This window comes from Castor canadensis, chromosome 9 (assembly GCF_047511655.1).
Source record: "Castor canadensis chromosome 9, mCasCan1.hap1v2, whole genome shotgun sequence".
In the NCBI taxonomy this organism is placed as follows: Eukaryota; Metazoa; Chordata; class Mammalia; order Rodentia; family Castoridae; genus Castor; species Castor canadensis.
This window is the reverse complement of record NC_133394.1, coordinates 27,795,340-27,818,361: the sequence shown is the minus strand read 5'-3', so window position 1 is coordinate 27,818,361 and position 23,022 is coordinate 27,795,340. Positions and strand designations below refer to the sequence as shown.

At 35.2% G+C, this 23,022-nt stretch overlaps 1 protein-coding gene across 18 annotated transcripts in view; it reads right to left on the bottom strand.

Annotated features, from left to right (window-relative positions):
* Nucleotides 1-23,022, bottom strand: part of Pdlim5 (PDZ and LIM domain 5) — a 208,052-nt gene that overhangs the window by 122,396 nt on the left and 62,634 nt on the right. For 14 of the 18 annotated variants that reach the window (XM_074041379.1, XM_074041380.1, XM_074041381.1 and 11 more), the window contains one exon: nt 21,771-21,922. The exons of 3 other annotated variants lie outside the window; for them this stretch is intronic. In XM_074041379.1, the coding sequence (XP_073897480.1) occupies nt 21,771-21,922 (152 nt within the window). Of the gene's footprint in view, nt 1-21,770; nt 21,923-23,022 lie in introns of those variants that run through there. One more of the 18 variants, XM_074041393.1, reaches the window with a different exon arrangement.

Genomic DNA, 23,022 nt, shown 5'->3' with positions numbered 1-23,022 from the left:
CTATAGTCTAAGAGTAGTTATAAAATACCAAAAAATAAGACATTTCAAAAAATACTGTTTTCTAAGAAATATATTTTCAAAAATTTCTTGGATACCAGTAATTAAGCAGGACAAGAGAATACTGAAAAGTCAGTCTTTCCATAACAAAATAGACAAAAAAGATATATGACCACTATGATCTTATCAAATAGACTTACATAACTATAAAAAACAAAAAAGAATAAGTAGTAACTACTAGACTAAGGAACTTTGTTTTATCCAGCACTCAATATTCTTAACAAACATCTAAAAACAATAAAAATGAAAGATGACTGTGATTCTTATGTAGGAAATATTATTCAAAATTGGAACACAGTAAAGAAACAGTGGCCTCCAGCCTTAACAAGAATATCTTCTTACAAAGGAGATATTGGACTTATGAATTGCCAAAAATATGATAACCCAATGATGTGATCTGAGCAAAATTCTTTCTTGTAATTTTTCCCTTTTTGGTATGTGTGTCAGGCACTGGTTAAGAGGAATGATCTTTTGTTTTTTTCCCTTGAGGGAAAACATATACAAACAGTAAAAGCAATGTGTGCTGAAGGAGATACCACAAATATTATTTTGGCTTCTACAAAAGATACCATATATGTACATGGTTAATGAAGAGGTTGATGTTATTAAAATTTTTTAAATGTAAAGGTGCAGGTTCCATCATTTGTGATACAAGGGCATGTTTATAAAGTGAAAATTTTATTAACTGGTTAGAGATATAAGTAAATCTGAAAAAATTCATAGTCATTGGAATTATATTTTTTAATATGCTTAAATTATGTAATCTAGCAAAAACTCAGGCTTTACTTTTTCAACTAACAGGCTGCGGATGTACCTCAGTGGTATAGCATACACAAGGTCTTGAGTTTGATCCCTAGCACCACAAATAAAAATAAAATAAGCCATCTACAAAATAGTATACCTAATTTATGAGTAAATAACTGAAGTTCTAAGAACTGAAGTAACTTGCTTATCAGAGCCAGTAAGTGAGGAAATTAGGATTAGAAGTCTAATGTTTCTGATTAATTTCACTAAGGCAGAAAAACAAGTTGATGCTGCTGTCAAAGTAATGGGCTGCCCTTTCTTTTGCTGAGTTTACTGTGCAAGGTAACACTTGTCTTGCATTAAGAGATTCATCAGTAAATCTTACACACATACATTCCAAAACAGAGGCAAAAACAGACCAACTGTGAATTCATCCTTAATTAAATAATTATATATCGTACTGATAATGCCTCAAAACAAAACATCTACAAATAAGAGTAGAATAATTGACCATGGCATCACATGTGATGACAGAAAGGCACTGCTCCTACTCACAATGCCTGGTCAGTGCCAGATTCATCATTTACTCCTTATAAAATGGGGACAAGAGTATGCACCACTACAGGTTTAATGTTAACTCTCAAAAAGATATGTTCACATTCTAATACTCAAATCCTGTGATTGTTAACTATTTGGAAAAGGAATCTTTTCAGATATAACTATGTTAAAGCTACTGAGACTGAGATCATTCTGGATTATATGGGTAGCCCCTGAATCCAATGACAGGTGTCTTTGTAAGAAATAGAAGAGAAGACAAATATTGAAGAGGAAGATACAAAGTGACCATAGAAGCAGAGACTGGAGTAATGCAACCTCAAGGAATGCCAACATATCAAGTGTTAGTGAGGATGCAAAGAAAAAGGGAACCAATGCACACTATTAGTGGGAATATATATTAGTATAGCCATTAGGGAATTCGTACTGAGATTTCTCAAAAAGTTAAAAATGGAATTACCAGTTTATCCAGCACTATCACTAGTGAGCATATACCCAAAGGAAATGAAAGCAGTATCTTTACTTCTGTGTGTTGAAGTATTATTCACAATAACCAAGACATGAAATCAACCTAAGTGTTCATTACAAAACATTAGGGACTATTATTATTATTACTGACTGACTGATTTTGGTGCTGGAGACTGAACACAGATTACTTGAGCATGATAAGCTCAAAGGATACAAAATTTCAATCAGGGGGAATAAGTTCAAGGGGTCTATTGTATAACATGATGATTATGGTTAATACCAATATACCATACTCAAACATCACTGAGTCGAGAGCTATTGTACAACATGGTGATTACAGTTAATAACAACGTATTGTATTCTTGAAAATTGCTCAGAAAGAGTACTTTAAATATTCTTACTGCAAAAAAATGGTATGTATGTGAGGCAATACATTAAGCTAATTAACTTGATCTAACTATTCCACAATTTAATATTTTAAACATCATGCTTTTAGAGGAGACAAATAATTTTCTCTTTTAATGATTTTTCTCATTTATTTTACTAACTTATGCTAAAGGTAAAGTTACCAAGAAACCTAGGACAAAGTACCATTTGCTTCTAACCTACTAAATAGATCAAGAAAAAGGGACTAGAGATCACTGGAAATAGGTGAAATTATTAAAATGGGATAGGCTGTATAATAAAGGGGAAAAAAAACCTCATTTCCCAAAAACTGAAATACTACTTCAATACAACAGCAAATTAAAGAACAATGATTTCTTCTTACCCAGAGAACCATGAGCCACTTAAGCAGTCCCTGAAGTATACAGACCAGGCAGGACCTCAAACGTCCTGGAAGGTAAAATGTATCATGAAACCTCTGCAGGGTTTTGGCCTACCATTACTAGTAGGTAAATGAGAAATAAGGGTGAACCTTTAATTCAAGCCCCCTTTAAGACTTCAAATGCAGTGCTTCTGGCTTATGCTAAAGCAAAGAGGAGCTCCAGCTCCCACCTCCTGTGACTCTATTCACTTACTAAAACAGAGATCCCAGAGAGAGCACACAACAGGCCTCTCCCCTACCCAGGGCACCTGCCACACCTGAAGACAGAAGGCAGATCTTGGCAGGTGACCCTATTAAAGCATAGCTTACTCCATTCATTGTAAATGTGACCCAGTGAAGATCAAGTGAGACCCAATCAGCTACACACTCCCAGGGGAGAAGTTGATCTGGGTGGCAGAAACTATTCTCCATAGCCCCCTACAAGTGAGCTGAGATATGTGGAAAGTTCTGTTCTCAGGCAAAAGCAGTAGAAAGGAGACAGAATTACCTTACTTCTCAGCTGGTAATGGATAAAACAAGGGGACGGATATACAAGCCAGATGTAAAAATAGGGACAGTAAGTTAGTATTTCCTAGACAGAGATACAGCATGTGAGAATATCCCCAAAAAACTGTTTTTTGTAATCACTGACAACTTTTGTGTTTTATTTAGCATCAAACTTGTGCTCATTAGCTTCCCTCATTTCTGTACATTGATTTCCTAGACCTTGACAAAAGCACTATTACTTCACTGTTGGTTGCTATATTCAGTTCAACAAATATTTGAGCATACAGCATATGTTAAGTTTGCAAGAAAATGTCAGGAAAACTACTGAAAACAAGATAGAAATTACCTCTGCCTTTAGGGAATTTAAGTCCAGTGACAGATGTAAATGAGGACTTACATGCATGAGTTTTTTGTTTTTGTTTTTCTTTTAAAGTCAAGATGTTAGAAAATTGGAAAAGGAGAGTGTGTTAGGGGAAATGACATATTCCACACCCCTAAAGAGATAATGTTAATGGCCCTTAGAGAAGTCAACCTCTAACGTTAGGGAAGCCAGCAGCCTCACTCTCCAGTGAGGAAGACCTCACTAGCCTAGATGAATTTATTTCAAATACTTTTCAAAATACAAAGTGAAGATGAAGTATACAGACAAATGACACATGGCTCTCCCAGAAGCTTGTATCATACAAATGGCCTTTCTCACACTGACTTATTAGTACAAGGTTTGTCCTTATCCTACCTGTCATACTACATCAAACTCCTGAAAAGCAGACACACTTCTTTTTCTTTCTGTAACTGCACAGCAGTTTAAGTAGACCCATACCAATAAAAACCTGACAAATATTTGTTAAATGACTACATAAGTGCTCCTTGTAAGATGAGAAACAAGGAACAGAAGAGCTTTAAATGGGAGATAAGCAATAGGAAGGAAGCAAAGAGACAAGGATCTGCACAGTTGCTCAACACAGTTACTCAACCAGTTTTGAGACTTTCAGTCTTTGCCATCAGAACTCTTACTCCATCCCAACTCTCTCCTAGCATGGGCCTTCAGCAGTTCCCAGCTAGGCTTGTGAAACAAGCTCCCAACCTGTTTTTTCTTTCTCCACCCTACTCATATCTCAGGGCAGAATACCCAGTCTTTTAATCCTGGCTTTGTGACCTTAGACAAATTACTTACGCACTTTTCCATTCCCTTTCCTCATCTTTACTAAGGAAATAATAGCATCTGAACCTCATGCAGTTCTTGAAAGGATTTAAAAAGTTTATGTAAAGCATTCAGAAGGATCTCTGACACAATACGGACTCAGAGGTACTAATAGTAAATATTAATTATCAAATCTTTCTTTTTTTTGCAATGTGGGGGGATGAGCTACATCTGCAGCCGATTATTAAATATTTTATTATTGCATTACAGAACACTCTTCAATAGTTTCCCATTAACTAAGAAACAAAATTCAAACTTTACTTATTGCAGCCAAGCTCTTTTATATCTGAACCCTCCCAACCCTCTAACCCTCTCCCACTCTACTGTACCCTCAACAACTTTATGGTGGTACACAGCTATTATCCTATCTACTCAGGAGGCTAAGACAGAAGGATCTCAAGTGGAGGCCAGATAGAACAACAGAGAGATCCCAACTAAAAATAAAAATAATAGTAACAATAATTAATACAGTTCAGTCCTACTGAAGTACTGACAAGTTCTTAGAAGTGAATGGTGTTTTGCTTAAACTGTCATCTCTTCAGAGAATGCCTTCTTTCCTCCCACCATTAATCATCTATTCCATATTCAGCTTTCCACTTACACATTTTCTCCTGGGGTACCTTTGACTACTTCACACTCCTACCTCTGTGTTCACATGTGCTGTTTTCTACCTACAAAGGAACTGCAGGTATGAATCATATTTTATCAGTAAGACACATATACATGTAGTATAAGTCATGGGAACTCAGTTTGTCTCGTCACTAATTCACATGTTAATAAGGTTTTTATAATCCCTTCAAGCTCCTTTTCCTAATGTATGCTTGATCCCAAATGCCAGGCCATCTCATCTCATCAAATTCCTGTGAAAACTGAGTACCAAACTTTTTGTACCAATTTATACCTTGCCTTACATTTCCATCACATGGTTTCTCTAAACAAGAATCTCACTTCTCTGGGATCCCAATAGAATTTCTCACTGTCCTCAGTCTAACAACTTCTTTCTTTTCAGAACCTCAAACATCAAATGGCAGAATAATACTATTCTGTCCCTTCCTGACATCATCATTTGTATCACCTCATACAGAAGGGACTGCACTTCATTATTTTTAAGGTCTGTTTCCACTGAAAGTTTCATAAACACTTTGCCTGCTAAGATGTACTATTAAATATTATCATTATCAAATTTTTTTTTTTGCAGTGCTACAGGTAAAACCCAGTGCCTTTCTGTAATTCAATTAAGTATGCTTTATTTAAATTCCAGACATATATTGTTGTGGAGGAAATTTGGCACCTTACAGTTAAGTGGTGGAAGGTGGAGGCTCCAAAGAAATAAATGCAGGAAAGTGAGCAACCTAAAGAAAGTACAAGGAATACAGAAAATGGGAAACATTGCTTTCTTTAATAATTATGATGCTGCTATAAAACAATTCACTAGTAAATCCAGAATTTCCCATTCTTAGCATAACATACTGATGAAGGCTGAAAGAATAATGTACTGTAACCACAAAACAGATGGATCAAATTTATTTTATTTTTATTTTTTTGGTAGTACTGGGTTTGAACTCAGACCTCATGCTTGCTAAGCAGGTGCTCTACCACTTGAGCCACTCGGCCAGTCCTGTAATTCACAGGATCAAATTTATTTTATTTTTCTTTTCACAAAATAGATGGAGAAAGCAACAGAGCAAAGTTAACAGGCACACAGGATAGGAAGGTTAAGATCATAAGAACTTGTCGATTCTTCCTTTCCTACTCCACTGCGTAACTCCCACTTCCAGTGTCATGACTGCAACCAAATTGTCCCAGAGATGTCATAGTAAGTAAAATAAAAAATTTCAAAGTATAAATAGAGATGAATGGAGTTGATGAACTAGAGGTTGTACTGGCTGGTAGTTAAAGTTGCTTCAAATTCTAAAATACTATGAATCTATGAAGTCTCATCTCTATACTTTAACTTAGCCATGCCTTTTAACTCAATTGAAAAACTTTTTCACAGATGAAGAGCACCACTGGTGCTGCTACAGAAACGAATGGGGTAATAAAGCCAATGAGATAGCATATGAGCTTCTTAAAAATCAACATTTTTCAAAAAACAGTGGCTCTTTGCTACTACTGTCCATGGAATTGAAGCTGCTGGAATTCCAAATGAATGTCTCCATAATTATCTCTTTCTCTGTCTCCTAGGAAATACATTTAATGGCAAAGATCCTTATTGTTGTGTATCTGGAAAAACAAAATGAACTTAGATAAGAAGCATTATTTATAATGACTATATAATGTCTGTATTTAAAGAAACAGTGTGATGATGTAGAAAAATTATTACATTAGCAGGGAAACAGACTTGAGATTGAGCTCTGCCTCATACATTTATTTACAAATTGTATGACTCCAGCATACTCACTAAACTCCTTATAAAGTAGAATTATAATACCTGCCATAAGTTGCTATCAAGATTAAATGACTGATGTGGATAAAGTTCCTAGCTCAGTATCTTGTTAGAGTAAGAATTTAAAGGACAAGTTTCTTTTTCTTTAATATGCTTTACTTACTAAATTCTATGCTGAAACTGTTTCCCTAACAGATTTTAACACTTTGCTCATGTCTCAGAGAAAACAAGAACAATGTTACAACTAATATAAACTTCTTCAAATAATAAATAAAAAGGGAAAGTTCTGCATAATACTAACACAATTTCAACATTACACAGCAATAGAAATTAAATGCAAAAAAAAAAAAAAATCACTGTGAAGTTCCACAATTCACTTTGGATGCTTTGGAGACAATTCTTTGACATGCTACAGTGAGCGGGCTTCTCATTACAAAATGAAATCTATACAAACACTATAGAATTTTTGAAATCTGGAAAAAAGATACTGTTCTATATTTCAATATGTCAAGGAGATTTAAATTCTCTTTGAGGGAGGGAGTTGGCTAGCTTATCTTTCAAACATAAAAATACTCTTTTTAGGTTTATATAATTTGGTAATCAAAAATATTCTCATGATAACAAAAATATGTGGGAATAATAAGCAATTTATTATTTCAAAGTCCAGTGTATATAACATAATACTCAGTAAAACAAAAGTGTCTGGAAAGTCCCTCAAGTTCACTAAAAGAGGATGAATTACACAGGAACACAGTGCTATAATCTTTAGCCAAAACAGTCAAGATAAAGACAGACTGGATAATGACAGAGATATTTTAATTCAGAAAATTAACTATCAATTTTTATTATAATGTAGAAATGAATGCTTACTGTATTACCCAAGAAATTAAAATTCATACACACACAAATAAAAAATGAAAGACTTTTCATATGCATTTTATTTTCAGAGAAAGACTTAAAAGGGATCATGACAGGAAAAAGACATTATTAGGAAGGAAACCTACTTATAATGCTGAGTTTTGAGAGGGGAAATGGTGACTTTAAAATACATTAAACAAAAACTTTTGACAGTATACTCTGACATACATGTGTTTTACACAGCCAATCACTCTTAATTATTTTTCAATTTACATAAAGCCTAAACTATTTCAGTCTCTGAGACTTGGAGCCAGTACTAGGGATGACTTGAATTTCAATCCTTTCAAAAGCTCCTTAGGCTATGGACAAAACTATTTGGAAATCTAAGGAGACTTCTGCTGTTAAATACAGAAAAGCGGCCAGCATGTCATTTTTTATCTCACCAGTGACTTCTCGTCAATAATTTCTAAACTTATCAGAGAAAAGTAGCTAGAACTGCTGTATTTTTAAAAGGTGGCATTCTCTACAACTCCAGGCAATACATATGTATTGAGTATTTTCTATGTTTAAGGCATGGTGGCAGGCACTTTAGTATGTAATAAAGACACATGTTACTGCTCTTGAAGATTTGGGCGTGATCCTGTTACCACTTAACTATTTACTTCTCCTTTGAAGCGCTAATAAGATTTTTCCCATTTTAAATGACAGTGAAGGTTAGGTTAATCTGATGGAATCTAATATTGCAGAATCCTCCTTTTAATCTGCTTTAAGCAGATGCTATCATGAGAATCATTTCATATTACCCAAACTCCACAATGCAGTCTTTCTGTCTGCATTTCTACCCAACACTCATGCCGTACTTCCACTGCTTCACTGTCTCTTAACAGTTACATGGCTTGAAATATTTTTGACCAGCATTCCCCAACCTGAACCACACTTGAGGGAGCTGGAGGTAACTGGCACACAGTTTTGTTTTCACAAGTGATCCATGAATAAAGCCTGCTTAAATCATGTATATATTTGGGGTTTTGTTTTTGACTTTTTTGAGACAGGGTCTCTCTATGTAATCCAATTGGTCTTCAGGTCACAATCCTCCTCCCTCAGCCTTGATGTGTGCCATCATGCCAGGCTGTATTTGGATTTTTAAATAAGTGTAGATTCTTGTACATAAATGTAGAAAGGCTATATCTTCATTTAAAACTGCAATGTAGTATCTATAAAATCTGGGGTCACAAAACACACAGTTATCTTAATGTGGTGGGGGACAGGTTGTCCATGAAATGTTTGACACAAATACGAAGACTCTTACACATCAGAAACCAGTGCCTCTTCCTAGGCGCTCTGTGAGGACCTGTATGAGGATTTCCTTTCTATGCCCAGTGATTAGCACAGCCAAGCATTTACCTCTCTGTGCTGAACATCTAACACCTCCTTTTTAAGATGTGATTAGAAGTAGTTCCTCTCCCACCACCACACTGTGGTGCCACGCTAGTTTACTCCACTCTATTCCAAGGCAATCTGTTTTGAGACATACACAAAAAGGCTAATGATCAGGTAGTTATAAATAAAAGTGAGAGGTACTGAGAAAGGCCTTTTTTGATTGGATAATGCAATAGCTAGTGGGGCCATTCACCAAGTGCAGAAGCAGGAGAGGCAAATTTGTGAGAGAAAAGTTAGTTCAGTTTTGACCATACAACCCTAACAATCCATGAGATTATATCTAAGTGAGAAGCAGTTGGTATCTCCCTACCTTCCTCCAAGCTGCTTCACTAAATATTGTCCTGAAACTGTCACTTTTCTGGATCAAAACTTTTAATAAGAGCTCAAAGTTTAAGACCCTGCAAAGAAGTATTCTAATCTCCCATTTCCTTTCATTCTCATCTCTGTTTTCAGTTGGTTAACATGATCATCAAACTTATGTATGAGATTTGTCATCTCCACACTACCAGGCTCCAGTACCTCTAGCCAGCTTTTCCCTTTGAATTGAACCTTGCCCTCTTTTGAACACCTGTAGCAAGCAATCCGTCTCTAATCCCAATGAAGAGATAAGAAATTCCTAAAGGGAAAATTATAAATCACTTTTTATCCTTTAAACTGCTAGTTATAAGGTTAATCTGAAGAGAAAGTCCATTTTGTAAATTTGATGATCACCATGAGATTTTTCACCTAAATATTACCAATTAATGATAGTGTTGATGAAAGGGTTTAAGAGGAAAACAATCCTTCTAAAAGTATAAGAATACAATTCAAAAGTTAGATTTTACTTGATTTTAATATGCTACCTAAAAAAATTACATTAAAGGAAATACACATTGAAATTGGAAGAGTGAAAGGGGGAGGGAATAAACAACCCTTTTTAGAAATTTGTCTTTCTGACTTAATCCACACTATAAAAGAATTACATCTACATTGTACCTCTAATGACAACAAGAGTCAGAAGAATAAACAAGACTAGGTGTGTAATGGTTTCTCTTTGCGACACTATTTTTCCTGCCAAATGGGCATAAATTATTGGTAAATATTTATAATTATTCGTTCAATAATTTTGAACGAAAGCAACAGTTACTTAGCAGTAAACATAAGGTTTGCATCCACAGTTTGAAAAAACTTTAATTATGATTGTCTGACCAAAACCCACTTATCTGACTACAGAATACTTTCTTGGAACACTTGAACATTTCTGACTTTCTCAGATAACTACCTACCATCTGACTTCCCTCTCGCTTTTTTCCTATTTTCCTGTAGTCACGCCCATTTTTGTTGCTAAGAAACAAAACAAATATAATGTCCTAGAAATTATTTTAAATGGATATATTAATATTCACTTATCAACAGAGAGAAAAATTATCTATATTATGTCCTAGGAATAGCTCTAAAAATCAGTGCTATGATTTGGACTGTGCCCATTTACAAATTAAGAACTGAAACCCACAGATTACTTGCATAAGGGCATACAGCTAGAAAGTGATGGAAACAGAATTTACACCATGTTTGCCTAATTTCAACGCCAATGTTATTGCCATTCACCTTCTTTTATATCTCCATTTCATAGCCTTCTTAAAAACTTCTGCACAAAGCGAAGGAATGCGTAATATATTCAACAAAATAATAACGGAAAATTTCCCAAATCTAGAGACAGATATTCCCATACAGATGCAAGAGGCCTCCAGGACACCAAACAGACCAGATCAAAATAGAACTACTCCACGACATATCATTAAAACAACAAGTTCAGAAACTAAAGAAAGAATATTGAAGGCTGTAAGAGAGAAAAAACAAGTAACATACAAAGGTAAACCCATCAAAATCACAGCAGACTTCTCAACAGAAACATTAAAAGCAAGAAGACCGTGGGGGTGAGATCTTCCGGGCACTGAATGAAAATAACTTCAACCCCAGGATACTCTACCCAGCAAAGCTATCATTCAAAATAGATGGAGCAATAAAAGTCTTCCATGATAAGCAGAAACTAAAACAATATGTGACCACAAAGCCACCATTACAAAAGATTCTGCAAGGGATCCTGCACACAGATGGTGACACCCAACTTAACCATGAAAAGGCAGGCAGCACCAAACCACAGGATAAGAAAAAGTAAGACAGTAGAGAGTAATATCAAGTTAGGTACACACAATCAAACCTTCTAACAACTAAGACAACTAAATGACAGGAATCACCACATACCTATCAGTACTAACGCTTAATGTTAATGGACTTAATTCACCCATCAAAAGACACCATTTGACAAAATGGATTAAAAAAGAAGATCCAACAATTTGTTGCTTACAGGAGACTCATCTCACTGACAGAAATAAGCATATGCTTAGGATGAAAGGCTGGAAGAAGATTTACCAAGCCAATGGCAACCGAAAACAGGCAGGAGTAGCAATACTTATCTCTGACAAAGTAGACTTCAAACCTACATTGATCAAACGAGATAAAGAAGGACATTCCATACTAATAAAAGGGGAAATAGACCAAAAGGAAATAATAATCATCATCCTGTATGCACCCAAGGTCAATGCACCCAATTTCATCAAACATACCCTGAAAGACCTAAAAGCATATATAAACGCCAACACAGTGGTTGTGGGAGACTTTAACACCCCATTATCATCAATAGATAGGTCATCCAAACAAAAACTCAATAAAGAAATCCAAGATCTAAAATATGCAAAAGATGAAATGGACCTAGTAGATGTCTACAGAACATTTCATCCAACCTCTACACAATATACATTCTTCTCAGCAGCCCATGGAACCTTCTCCAAAATAGATCATATCCTAGAGCACAAAGCAAGCCTCAGCAAATATAAGAAAATAGAAATAATACCGTGCATACTATCTGACCACAATGCAGTAAAAGTAGAACTCAACAACAAAAGTAAAGACAAAAAACATGCAGACAGCTGGAAACCAAATAACTCATTACTTAATGAAGAATGGATCATCGATGCAATAAAAGAGGAAATTAAAAAGTTCCTGGAAGTCAATGAAAATGAAAACACAACCTACCGGAACCTATGGGACACAGCTAAGGCAGTCTTGAGAGGAAAGTTTATAGCCATGAGTGCATATATTAAAAAGATTGAAAGATCCCAAATCAATGACCTAATGATACATCTCAAACTCCTAGAAAAACAAGAACAAGCAAATCCCAAAACAAATAGAAGGAGAGAAATAATAAAAATAAGAGCTGAAATCAACGAAATAGAAACCAAAAAAACCATACAAAGAATTAATGAAACAAAAAGTTGGTTCTTTGAAAAAATAAACAAGATCGATAGACCCCTGGCAAACCTGACTAAAATGAGGAGAAAAAACCCAAATTAGTAGAATTAGGAATGCAAAAGGGGAGAAAACAACAAACACCATGGAAGTCCAGGAAATCATCAGAGACTACTTTGAGAACCTATATTCAAATAAATTTGAAAATCTAAAAGAAATGGACAGATTTCTAGATACATATGATCATCCAAAACTGAACCAAGAGGAAATTAATCACCTGAATAGACTTATAACACAACATGAAATTGAAGCAGCAATCAAGAGTCTCCCCAAAAAGAAAAGTCCAGGACCTGATGGATTCTCTGAATTCTATCAGACCTTTAAAGAAGAACTGATACCAACCCTCCTTAAACTGTTCCATGAAATAGAAAGGGAAGGAAAACTGCCAAACACATTTTATGAAGCCAGTATTACACTTATCCCAAAACCAGGCAAAGACACCTCCAAAAAGGAGAACTATGGGCCAATCTCCTTAATGAACATTGATGCAAAAATCCTCAACAAAATAATGGCAAACCGAATTCAGCAACACATCAAAAAGATTATTCACCATGACCAAGTAGGCTTCATCCCAGGGATGCAGGGGTGGTTCAACATACGAAAATCAATAAACATAATAAACCACATTAACAGAAGCAAAGACAAAAATCACTTGATCATCTCAATAGATGCAGAAAATGCCTTTGATAAGATCCAACATCATTTCATGATAAAAGCTCTAAGAAAACTAGGAATAGAGGGAAAGTTCCTCAACATTATAAAAGCTACATATGACAAACCTACAGCCAGCATTATACTTAACGGAGAAAAACTGAAACCATTCCCTCTAAAATCAGGAACCAAACAAGGATGCCCACTATCTCCACTCCTATTCAACATAGTACTGGAATTCCTAGCCAGAGCAATTAGGCAAGAAGAAGGAATAAAAGGAATACAAATAGGTAAAGAAACTGTCAAAATATCCCTATTTGCAGACGACATGATCCTATACCTTAAAGACCCAAAAAACTCTACTCAGAAGCTTCTAGACATCATCAATAGCTATAGCAAGGTAGCAGGATATAAAATCAACATAGAAAAATCATTAGCATTTCTATACACTAACAATGAGCAAACGGAAAAAGAATGTATGAAAACAATTCCATTTACAATAGCCTCAAAAAAAATCAAATACCTAGGTGTAAACCTAACAAAAGATGTGAAAGACCTCTACAAGGAAAACTATACACTTCTGAAGAAAGAGATTGAGGAAGACTATAGAAAGCGGGGAGATCTCCCATGCTCATGGATTGGTAGAATCAACATAGTAAAAATGTCGATACTCCCAAAAGTAATCTACATGTTTAATGCAATTCCCATCAAAATTCCAATGACATTCATTAAAGAGACTGAAAAATCTACCGTTAAATTTATATGGAAACACAAGAGGCCACGAATAGCCAAGGCAATACTCAGTCAAAAGAACAATGCAGGAGGTATCACAATACCTGACTTCAAACTATATTACAAAGCAATAATAATAAAAACAGCATGGTACTGGCACAAAAACAGACATGAAGACCAGTGGAACAGAATAGAGGATCCAGATATGAAGCCACACAACTATAAGCAACTTATCTTTGACAAAGGAGCTAAAAATATACGATGGAGAAATAGTAGCCTCTTCAACAAAAACTGCTGGGAAAATTGGTTAGCAGTCTGCAAAAAACTGAAACTAGATCCATGTATATCACCCTATACCAAGATTAACTCAAAATGGATCAAGGATCTTAATATCAGACCCCAAACTCTTAAGTTGATTCAAGAAAGAATAGGAAATACTCTGGAGTTAGTAGGTATAGGTAAGAACTTTCTCAATGAAACCCCAGCAGCACAGCAACTAAGAGATAGCATAGATAAATGGGACCTCATAAAACTAAAAAGCTTCTGTTCATCAAAAGAAATGGTCTCTAAACTGAAGAGAACACCCACAGAGTGGGAGAAAATATTTGCCAACTATACATCAGACAAAGGACTGATAACCAGAATATACAGGGAACTTAAAAAACTAAATTCTCCCAAAACTAATGAACCAATAAAGAAATGGGCACGTGAACTAAACAGAACTTTCTCAAAAGAAGAAATTCAAATGGCCAGAAAACACATGAAAAAATGCTCACCATCTCTAGCAATAAAGGAATTGCAAATTAAAACCACGCTAAGATTCCACCTCACCCCTGTTAGAATAGCCATCATCAGCAACACTACCAACAACAGATGTTGGCGAGGATGTGGGGAAAAAGGAACCCTCTTACACTGTTGGTGGGAATGTAGACTAGTACAACCACTCTGGAAAAAAATTTGGAGGCTACTTAAAAAGCTGGACATTGATCTACCATTTGATCCAGCAATACCACTCTTGGGGATATACCCAAAAGACTGTGACACAGGTTACTCCAGAGGCACCTGCACATCCATGTTTATTGAGGCACTATTCACAATAGCCAAGTTATGGAAACAGCCAAGATGCCCCACCACTGACGAATGGGAAGAAAATGTGGTATCTATACACAATGGAATTTTATGCAGCCATGAAGAAGAACGAAATGTTATCATTCGCTGGTAAATGGATGGAATTGGAGAACATCATTCTGAGTGAGGTTAGCCTGGCCCAAAAGACCAAAAATCGTATGTTCTCCCTCATATGTGGACATTAGATCAAGGGCAAACACAACAAGGGGACTGGACTATGAGCACATGATAAAAGCGAGAGCACACAAGGAAGGAAGGATAGGTAAGACACCTAAAAAACTAGCTAGCGTTTGTTGCCCTTAACGCAGAGAAACTAAAGCAGATACCTTAAAGCAACTGAGGCCAATAGGAAAAGGGGAACAGGTACTAGAGAAAAGGTTAGATCAAAAAGAATTAACCTAGAAGGTAACACCCACGCACAGGAAATCAATGTGAGTCAAGGCCCTGTATAGCTATCCTTATCTCAACCAGCAAAAACCCTTGTTCCTTCCTATTATTGCTTATACTCTCTCTACAACAAAATTAGAAATAAGGGCAAAATAGTTTCTGCTGGGTATTGAGGGGGGGGAGCAGGAGGGGGCGGAGTGGGTGGTAAGGGAGGGGGTGGGGGCAGGGGGGAGAAATGAACCAAGCCTTGTATGCACATATGAATAATAAAAGAAAAAAAAAACAAAAAAACTTCTGCACAAAAATTCTACATATTAAAATTTTCTTTGTGATGACAATTTTAGGTGTAACCCAAAATATTTTTACACCAAATATTTAAAATTAAGGTCTTTATTTTTTCATAGCATTTTACCCCCAGACTTATAAAATTGAAATATTTTTACATGTTAAGTAACTGCATACAGTTCAAAGTACAGAATTACAGAATTCTGACAAGTGAGAATAAAAGAGAAAAGTACTTTTTTTATAACACAGATGCCAATACTTACAAGTAAAGGAGTCAAAGAGTTACTCCTACTGTGCTACTACTCTGTCTTGTCAAATATATACTAGGAGTCTACTGACTAAGCCCTTTACTACAGCAAAGAAAGTGGAGAAAGCACAGAATTTGAATTGACCTGACTTTTTTAGGCAATTCACATAAACTCTCTAAACTATTATATACTTACTCATCTGAAACGTGGGTAAGCTAACTCCATCCTCAAATGGACTGATTTAAGGATTAAATGATGTGTGTGTAAAGACATGCACAAAACAGATGTCAATACATGCTTGTCCTCTTCCCCTTTCCTCAGCTGCACTGCCAATTTTAATGAGGGAGAGAGTGGGAGAGGAAACCAGGGGACCAGAGTGGGAGTGGGGTGGAGATATTTAATCAGACAGAGATATTTAATCAGATATAGTCCTTCTGAAACCTAGTCATCCTCCAGCATAAGAATTAGAAAACAAAACCAAAAGCAACAAGCAAGGAAAGATAAGCAAAAGTCAAATTAAAGAATGGGCAGTAGAAAAGCACATGAAATAAAAATGGTTATTTTTAATAAATCCAGTATTAAAAGGTATTCCAACTAAATGCTTTTATAATCACATGAATAGAAATGTCCCAGAGAGCTAAAAACACTTCATATAAAAAAAAAAACAAATATCCTAACTTTCTAAAATCCTGCCTCTATGCTATAACTGAAAGTTGAACCTAGAGAGCTAATAGCAATAGGATATTAAGCAGTCTGTTAAAAAGAAACAAGAGATGGCTAACAGCTTTAGTCTGGTACAAAAGTTACATTCTCTTTTTTCTTGTAACTCAATGTACCCATTAAATTATTCCAATCTGTCATTCATTAGTAGTAGTTACTTGATCTCTGACAATTTTTTGCTGTTGTTCAAAGGATAAAGAAGGGGGAGGCAGAAAGAGAGTACATCGATATTTTTCAAAACAAAGCCCATCTAGATCTTTCATTTCCAATTATAAATGGAGTTTGAAAAACAAAACAAAAACAGAAAGAACCCACAGAATGCCACTACTAATAATGTAAAAAAACAATGAAAATTAGAAAAGCTATTTTTTTTTCTGTTATTCCAACAGGACTTATTTAAAAATATAAATGAAGTATAAAACTATATATGGTTTAAAGTATATATGTTTAAGTACTATTTGAATACTATACGACCTACCTTTCACCTTAAGTGAGCCGAGTAATACAAGTCACTTGTGCTAACCTGGCACAGTTTAAGGTAACTCCAATGAAGAAAGTCCAATTTCCGGATTCTCTCAGCCAAAATAAGGAAACTAAGTTGGTTTGATCTAGTAGCAACCTCTAGAGAATTTATTCATTTACAGCTGAAAAACCAGAACAAGAACTAAACTTTTACTGAAAGAAGGGAATCTATAATCATCCATGACTTAATTTGATAGTTCAAAAAAAATTAAAGCCCAGAAGTTTAGTGACCCACCTAAAATCACACAGTAAGTTAGTGGCAAGTTTACCAATGTCTTCTGGAGAATTACAGAAACAACTGAAATATTTAACAATCATGTTCATGGACTCCAACTCTAATACAGTTAATAATTACTAGACATTAAACCTTCTGAATGCAAATTTCTTCTTTTAGTAGCTGAAATAATGTAACTGGGACTTGGAGAGGACTGAAGAAGGATGGAGAGAAAAAGATGATGGTGAATAGTATCAAAATATACTGCCTATTTGTGTATAAAGATGGTATAACAAAACACACAGTAAGCTGTTGAAAAGTGGAAGGAGAAGTAAAAGAGGGAGTTAATCTGATGAAAGTAAAATACATTTATAGGTGAACTACTGACCAAACAGTTACAATGTCCCAAGGTTACATCACAATGTTTTTCATACGTCTAGGAAAGCATAAATTATATTACAAACCTTACAGTGACCCAAAAGGTCCCACAAGCTCCATCCCACCTCTGTCCCCTTTCTACTACTTCTCTGACCTCACTTCTTCCCAGTCTGTCTTCACTTCCTCTGCTCTCAAGGGCCGCTGCACCAGTGCATCCCTCTGTTTGGAATTCTCAGGCCCCAGACATCCAACAGCCTCACTGTGGCTTTCCCTACCTCTGTACTTCCTACCTCTCTTACATGCTTTATTTTTGCCAATAATGCCTATTGCCATGTGATATACTGTAATTCTGTTTTCTTGTTTATTGTCCACTAAAATGTTAGTGCTATGAGGACAGGAATTTTTGTCTGCTTTGTTCAGTTTTTTCCCTGTGTTTACAAAAATGCCTGGCATATAGCTTAAGTTCATACATATTTGTGAAATAAGTAAATTATTCCAGGTTTGATAAATAATGCTGTTACATAACAAATAATTATTCATTAGGTATCAAATTGTGTACAAAACTGTACACAATCTTGTCAAATACAAATAATGCAGAAAGCACGGTCTTTGCATTCAAGAAGCCGAGCTGGAGAAATAGAACAAATATATATGGAGTGATTAGTTAACATCTTCAGCATTAGGTATGACTATAAATTACTTATGTTTATTTGTATGTGACTCATGGAATCAACTGTGTTATTTCTGCTTATACTCAGTGTATAATTAAATGCTGAAATGAATAGCATTGGCAGTGAACAGGTAGTGGGCATTCCAGATGAAGCAAATTTCATGAGAGGGCACAAAAGTATGTAAGGGACATACTTAAATGCAATAGAGGGTATTCAATGATGATTAATAGGGATCTGAAGAAGACAAGTTGAATGGAACCAGGTTACAGAGAACATAAATATTCTGAACAGGGTTCTGACCTGGACAGAATCTAAGTTTATGCTTTGGAGCCCAGCCTGGAAACCAAGAAACCCTTCTAGGAAGTTTGGTATACTCATCCCCCATGTGCTCTCTGTACTGCTTTTGTGTAAACAATAGAAACTCGTAGTCCTCTTGCCCCATCCTCACACCCCTTCCAGGGTAGCTGATTGCCAACCCCTAACAAATATAAGGGAGGAGGTACAGATGCCCAATTCTCTTGCTTCAAAGGTAAGAAAATGGGATGGTACAATTTTGTTCCCAAGTTTCCTGCTGGATCAAGAGACACTAGCTATCCCTTGAAATTGCATCTTTATTCACTTCAGTTTCTCCTGTTCTCCCATTATACTTCATTTACTTCCTTATTAAGTTATATTTGAAGGAAGATTCTTCATGTACCATTGTAGAAGAGGCCTCTAGAGGAAAACTGAATCATACTAATAACTAGTAGGTCATGGAAAAATATGGTATGTTCATGAAAAAAAACCCTACATGTTTATGAAGAAAAGAGTTGTATAGAAAAAGTAGTGTTACAGGTAATTCAATTTGGAAGGAGAACGTAGAGCAGTTTGGTTGATGAGAGGTGGGTAAGGAAGTGACGGGAAGCCAGTTAAGGACACTGCTTAAATTTGTAAATACCTACTATGATATAAGAAAAAGAGTCAGCTTAAGGAGAAAAATGGCTTTAATAAAGGAAAGACTCAAAGATAAATCTTCTGTATTTTTTCCTTAAAAGGTAAAAGTATTTATTTCTTTAGTACCATTTTTAATGTTACACACGACTTTTAAAAAATACAAAATCTAAAAAGGCTAGTATTACCTAACACAAGAAATATCCAAAAACATGAAGAGAATTATAATTAATAACAACAAAACTCTAAAATTCTCCCTCACATTTAGGGTCCCTGGATATTTATATTCAGAAATATGAAGATAAGACTAAATACAATCCCCAAATGCTTATAAGTAAGTTGATTTTGTAGATCAACTTGTTAGATTGTATACTTAAGTAGCTTTAAAAAAGTCTTTATTAATAGAGTCAGTAGCAGACTGTTTGAGTTAGAAATGCATCCAAACAGAGTTACATCTGGTTTTCATCTGTTCTTATGAGGCCTAGTGTTTTCAATCAAAAATAAGATACTGGATCCTGGGTTATAAAATAAGGAGTACAACATGAAAACAAGGTGGTTAGTATTAAAGAAATGACACCCAGTCTAAACTTTCAGTTTTATAATGTGAAAAACAGCCCATCATCCTCTGTATTTATTTTGTTTTGTTGATATCTGAGACAAGTTAAGCTTCTTATATTATTGGTTCCCTTTCAAAATTCATGCTTAGCAAAAATGCCTTTCATTGGGCTGGCAGAGTGGCTCAAGTGGTAAGAGCTCCTGCCTAGCAAGCAGGAAGCCCTGAATTCAAACCCCAGTTCTGTCCAAAAAAAAAAAAAAAAAAAACCTTTCATTAAAAATGGACACTTTCATTTATTTAGTAACATCTTTTATGCTATATTTCTCTATACACAAAACAGAAGGACACTACTGAAACAATTATTTTAGGAACAGATTATTTTTTCTCATTGACCATGTTTTTAAATTTATAGCTAATAGCTATCAAAACTTAAAGTATACATAATCATAGACTCAGCATGGGGATTTCTTCATTTAAAAAAAAAAACCCTTGAAGATGAAAGTGCTTGGAAAGTTAAGTAGATCCATAAGTCTGTCAGTCTAAGTACAAAAGTTTTTTTTATAATTTACCCTGCATAAATCCTTTAAATAGTAATCCCTAGAACAGCAGTAGCAAAGAACACAGCAGCTTTTTCAAAGAACACCAGTCCCATGAGAGACTCCAAGAAAAAGCCAAATATATTTGGAAGATACCACATGTTATTACCCTTTTGAATATGCACAATATGTATGACAATTTTTGGAAGACTATGTTTGGGGGGGGGTAGGTGGTACTTTGCAAATGTGAAAGAATACAGAACACTTTCTGTAATCATCAAAAATAAGACTTATTGAAAATCTCACATCACTACCTGGCAAATGATCAAGCTATCTTTCTTACAGGCCAAAAGGCTCAAATCTATCATTCAATCACCCTCTCTCCATTGTTTCACTTTCCTCCTTTAAACTAAGCCTAAGACATTACAATGAATCTAATTTTATAATTTATTAGGATCATAAGGAACTTAACAAAATATAATTTTCAATCCTTACTTTCAGAAATTTTGATGCAGAAGAATCACTACTTTTAACTGCAGGTGATTTTAATGAAGGTCAAATGCTGGGATGCTCGAAACATCTGACATATTAGAACTGATATAATGACTACTTTATTATGAAGGATAGAGTAATTTAAAACAATTTTTTTAATTTCAGGCCAGGTGTGGTGGCTCATACTTATAATCCCAGTTATTTATGAGGTAGAGATAAACAGGATCATGGTGCAAGACCAGCACAGGCAAAAAGAAGTTAGCAAGACCTCATCTAAATAAACAAGCTAGATATAGTGGTGCACATCTAGAATCTCAGCTAGATAGAGGGGTATAGAGGAGTATCATGGTCCAAAGCCAGCCCTAGGCTTAAAAATATGAGACCCTATCTGAAAAATAACCTAAAAGCAAAAAGGGATGGTGGTGGGTGTGGCTCGAGTGGTAGAACACTTGGGGGAAGTGGGCATGAGTTCAAACCCTAGTATTGAAAAAAAGAAAAGGAAAAGAAAAACAAAAATCCAGCCTTCAAATGAGTATACTTAAAAATTTTTTTTCTATTCGAAATAAAATGGGGAAAGATAAATTAAAAAGAATCAAATCACACCCTAAAAGAATACTCTTTTAAATAGTGCTCAGAATATGAAGGCCAAGAATTTATCCTGCAGTAAGAACTCTTAGCCTGTACTCTGAGAAATTTAAAAAATTTGAGAATTCTCTAAAACTGTACAGATAATTTTTGAGCATATAATACCTGCCTTTTATGGAGAAATAATCCATAGCTTTTAGCAATTCACATACTGCTCAACTGTACAAATAAAGAGCCATTATGCTTTTTATTCATCTATCTGAAACAATAGTAGTAGAAACTGTTTCTTAGTTGACCATAAACCAGATCACAAACACATTCTTCAGTGTAGTTTTCTCTCTCAGAGCCAAACAGAAAGTAATTTACCTTTGCAGAGTCATATTCAAAGAGTCTGCACAGCCCTTTATCTTGTTCTGGGCTTCGAGATGAGTCATTCCTTGAGCACTTATTCCATCAATGCTGAGGACCACATCGCCTATTCTTACATTTGCCTGGGATGCCTTGCCGCCATCTTTTAGCTGTAATAAATATATTTCATTAGGAATACTACTCTTTCAAAAACAAAGAATAACAAATACAGAAAAAAGTTAGTTTTGCTCATACCAAAAGAAAAGTTTATTAACATACTATGAAAGTAACATAAAATTCCCCTGATTAACATGTAAACTTAAAGTTTAAATGATTTTTATTGTAAATTCTTACTCTACTAAAACTGAAATAATTTTCTGAGAAAGGCTTCCTGATAATTTCTCCGTTTATTATGCAATAGTACTATGTGATTGTTTTGAATGGGAAAGAGAAGTAGCTAAGGAACCTTCAGATTTTAGCAGAAGAAAAAGAATGTAATCTGAGTGGGGCTTTTATACACTTCTAGAAATAATTTTTTAAAACTTTTTAAACAGCTGTATTTTTGTTTGAGTACAGGGTAACAAATGGGAGGATCTACTGAATAATCTTTCCTGTTGAATCCAGTTCACATCCAGTATTGGAGACTGAATTCTCTTAGATCACAGTCCCATATAACTTTTATATTGGGCATGCTTCCTGCTTCAGGCATTTCACAGGAGGGAAACTTCTTACATTTGACTGTCAGACTTTTTTTGGTATATCACAGTCCTCAATCCCCAGTCTTCTCTTGCTCAATAAAATCCTTATGCATTTACATTACTTAGTTTGATTTGCTTCAAACTGTATGTGTATATATTTCATTGCTCCAAAAGAACATATAAAATTATAATAAACAGGAAATGATGCCATTTTCATAGATACCTAGAAATACAAAACAAGCGCAAACCAAAAGAAACCATTCTAACTTTAATGACAATCTTGGCATTAAATAAGTACATCAGATTCCATTGAATACTAGGTTGCTAGAGGATGAGTGAGGCCAGGACCAAAACAAGAAGGCAGCAAGTATTCCTCTTGTACTAGAAACTGAAGATTTCATGAAGAGTTGCTATTTGAGATGATGGTAATAGCTGCACAATAGCGTGAATACATTCAGCTAATACAATTCAATTATACACTAAAATTATTAAAATAGGGTAACTTTTTTTTAAGGCAGTCTGGGATTTTAACTCAGGGCCTCATAAGCACTCTACTACTTATGCCATACCCT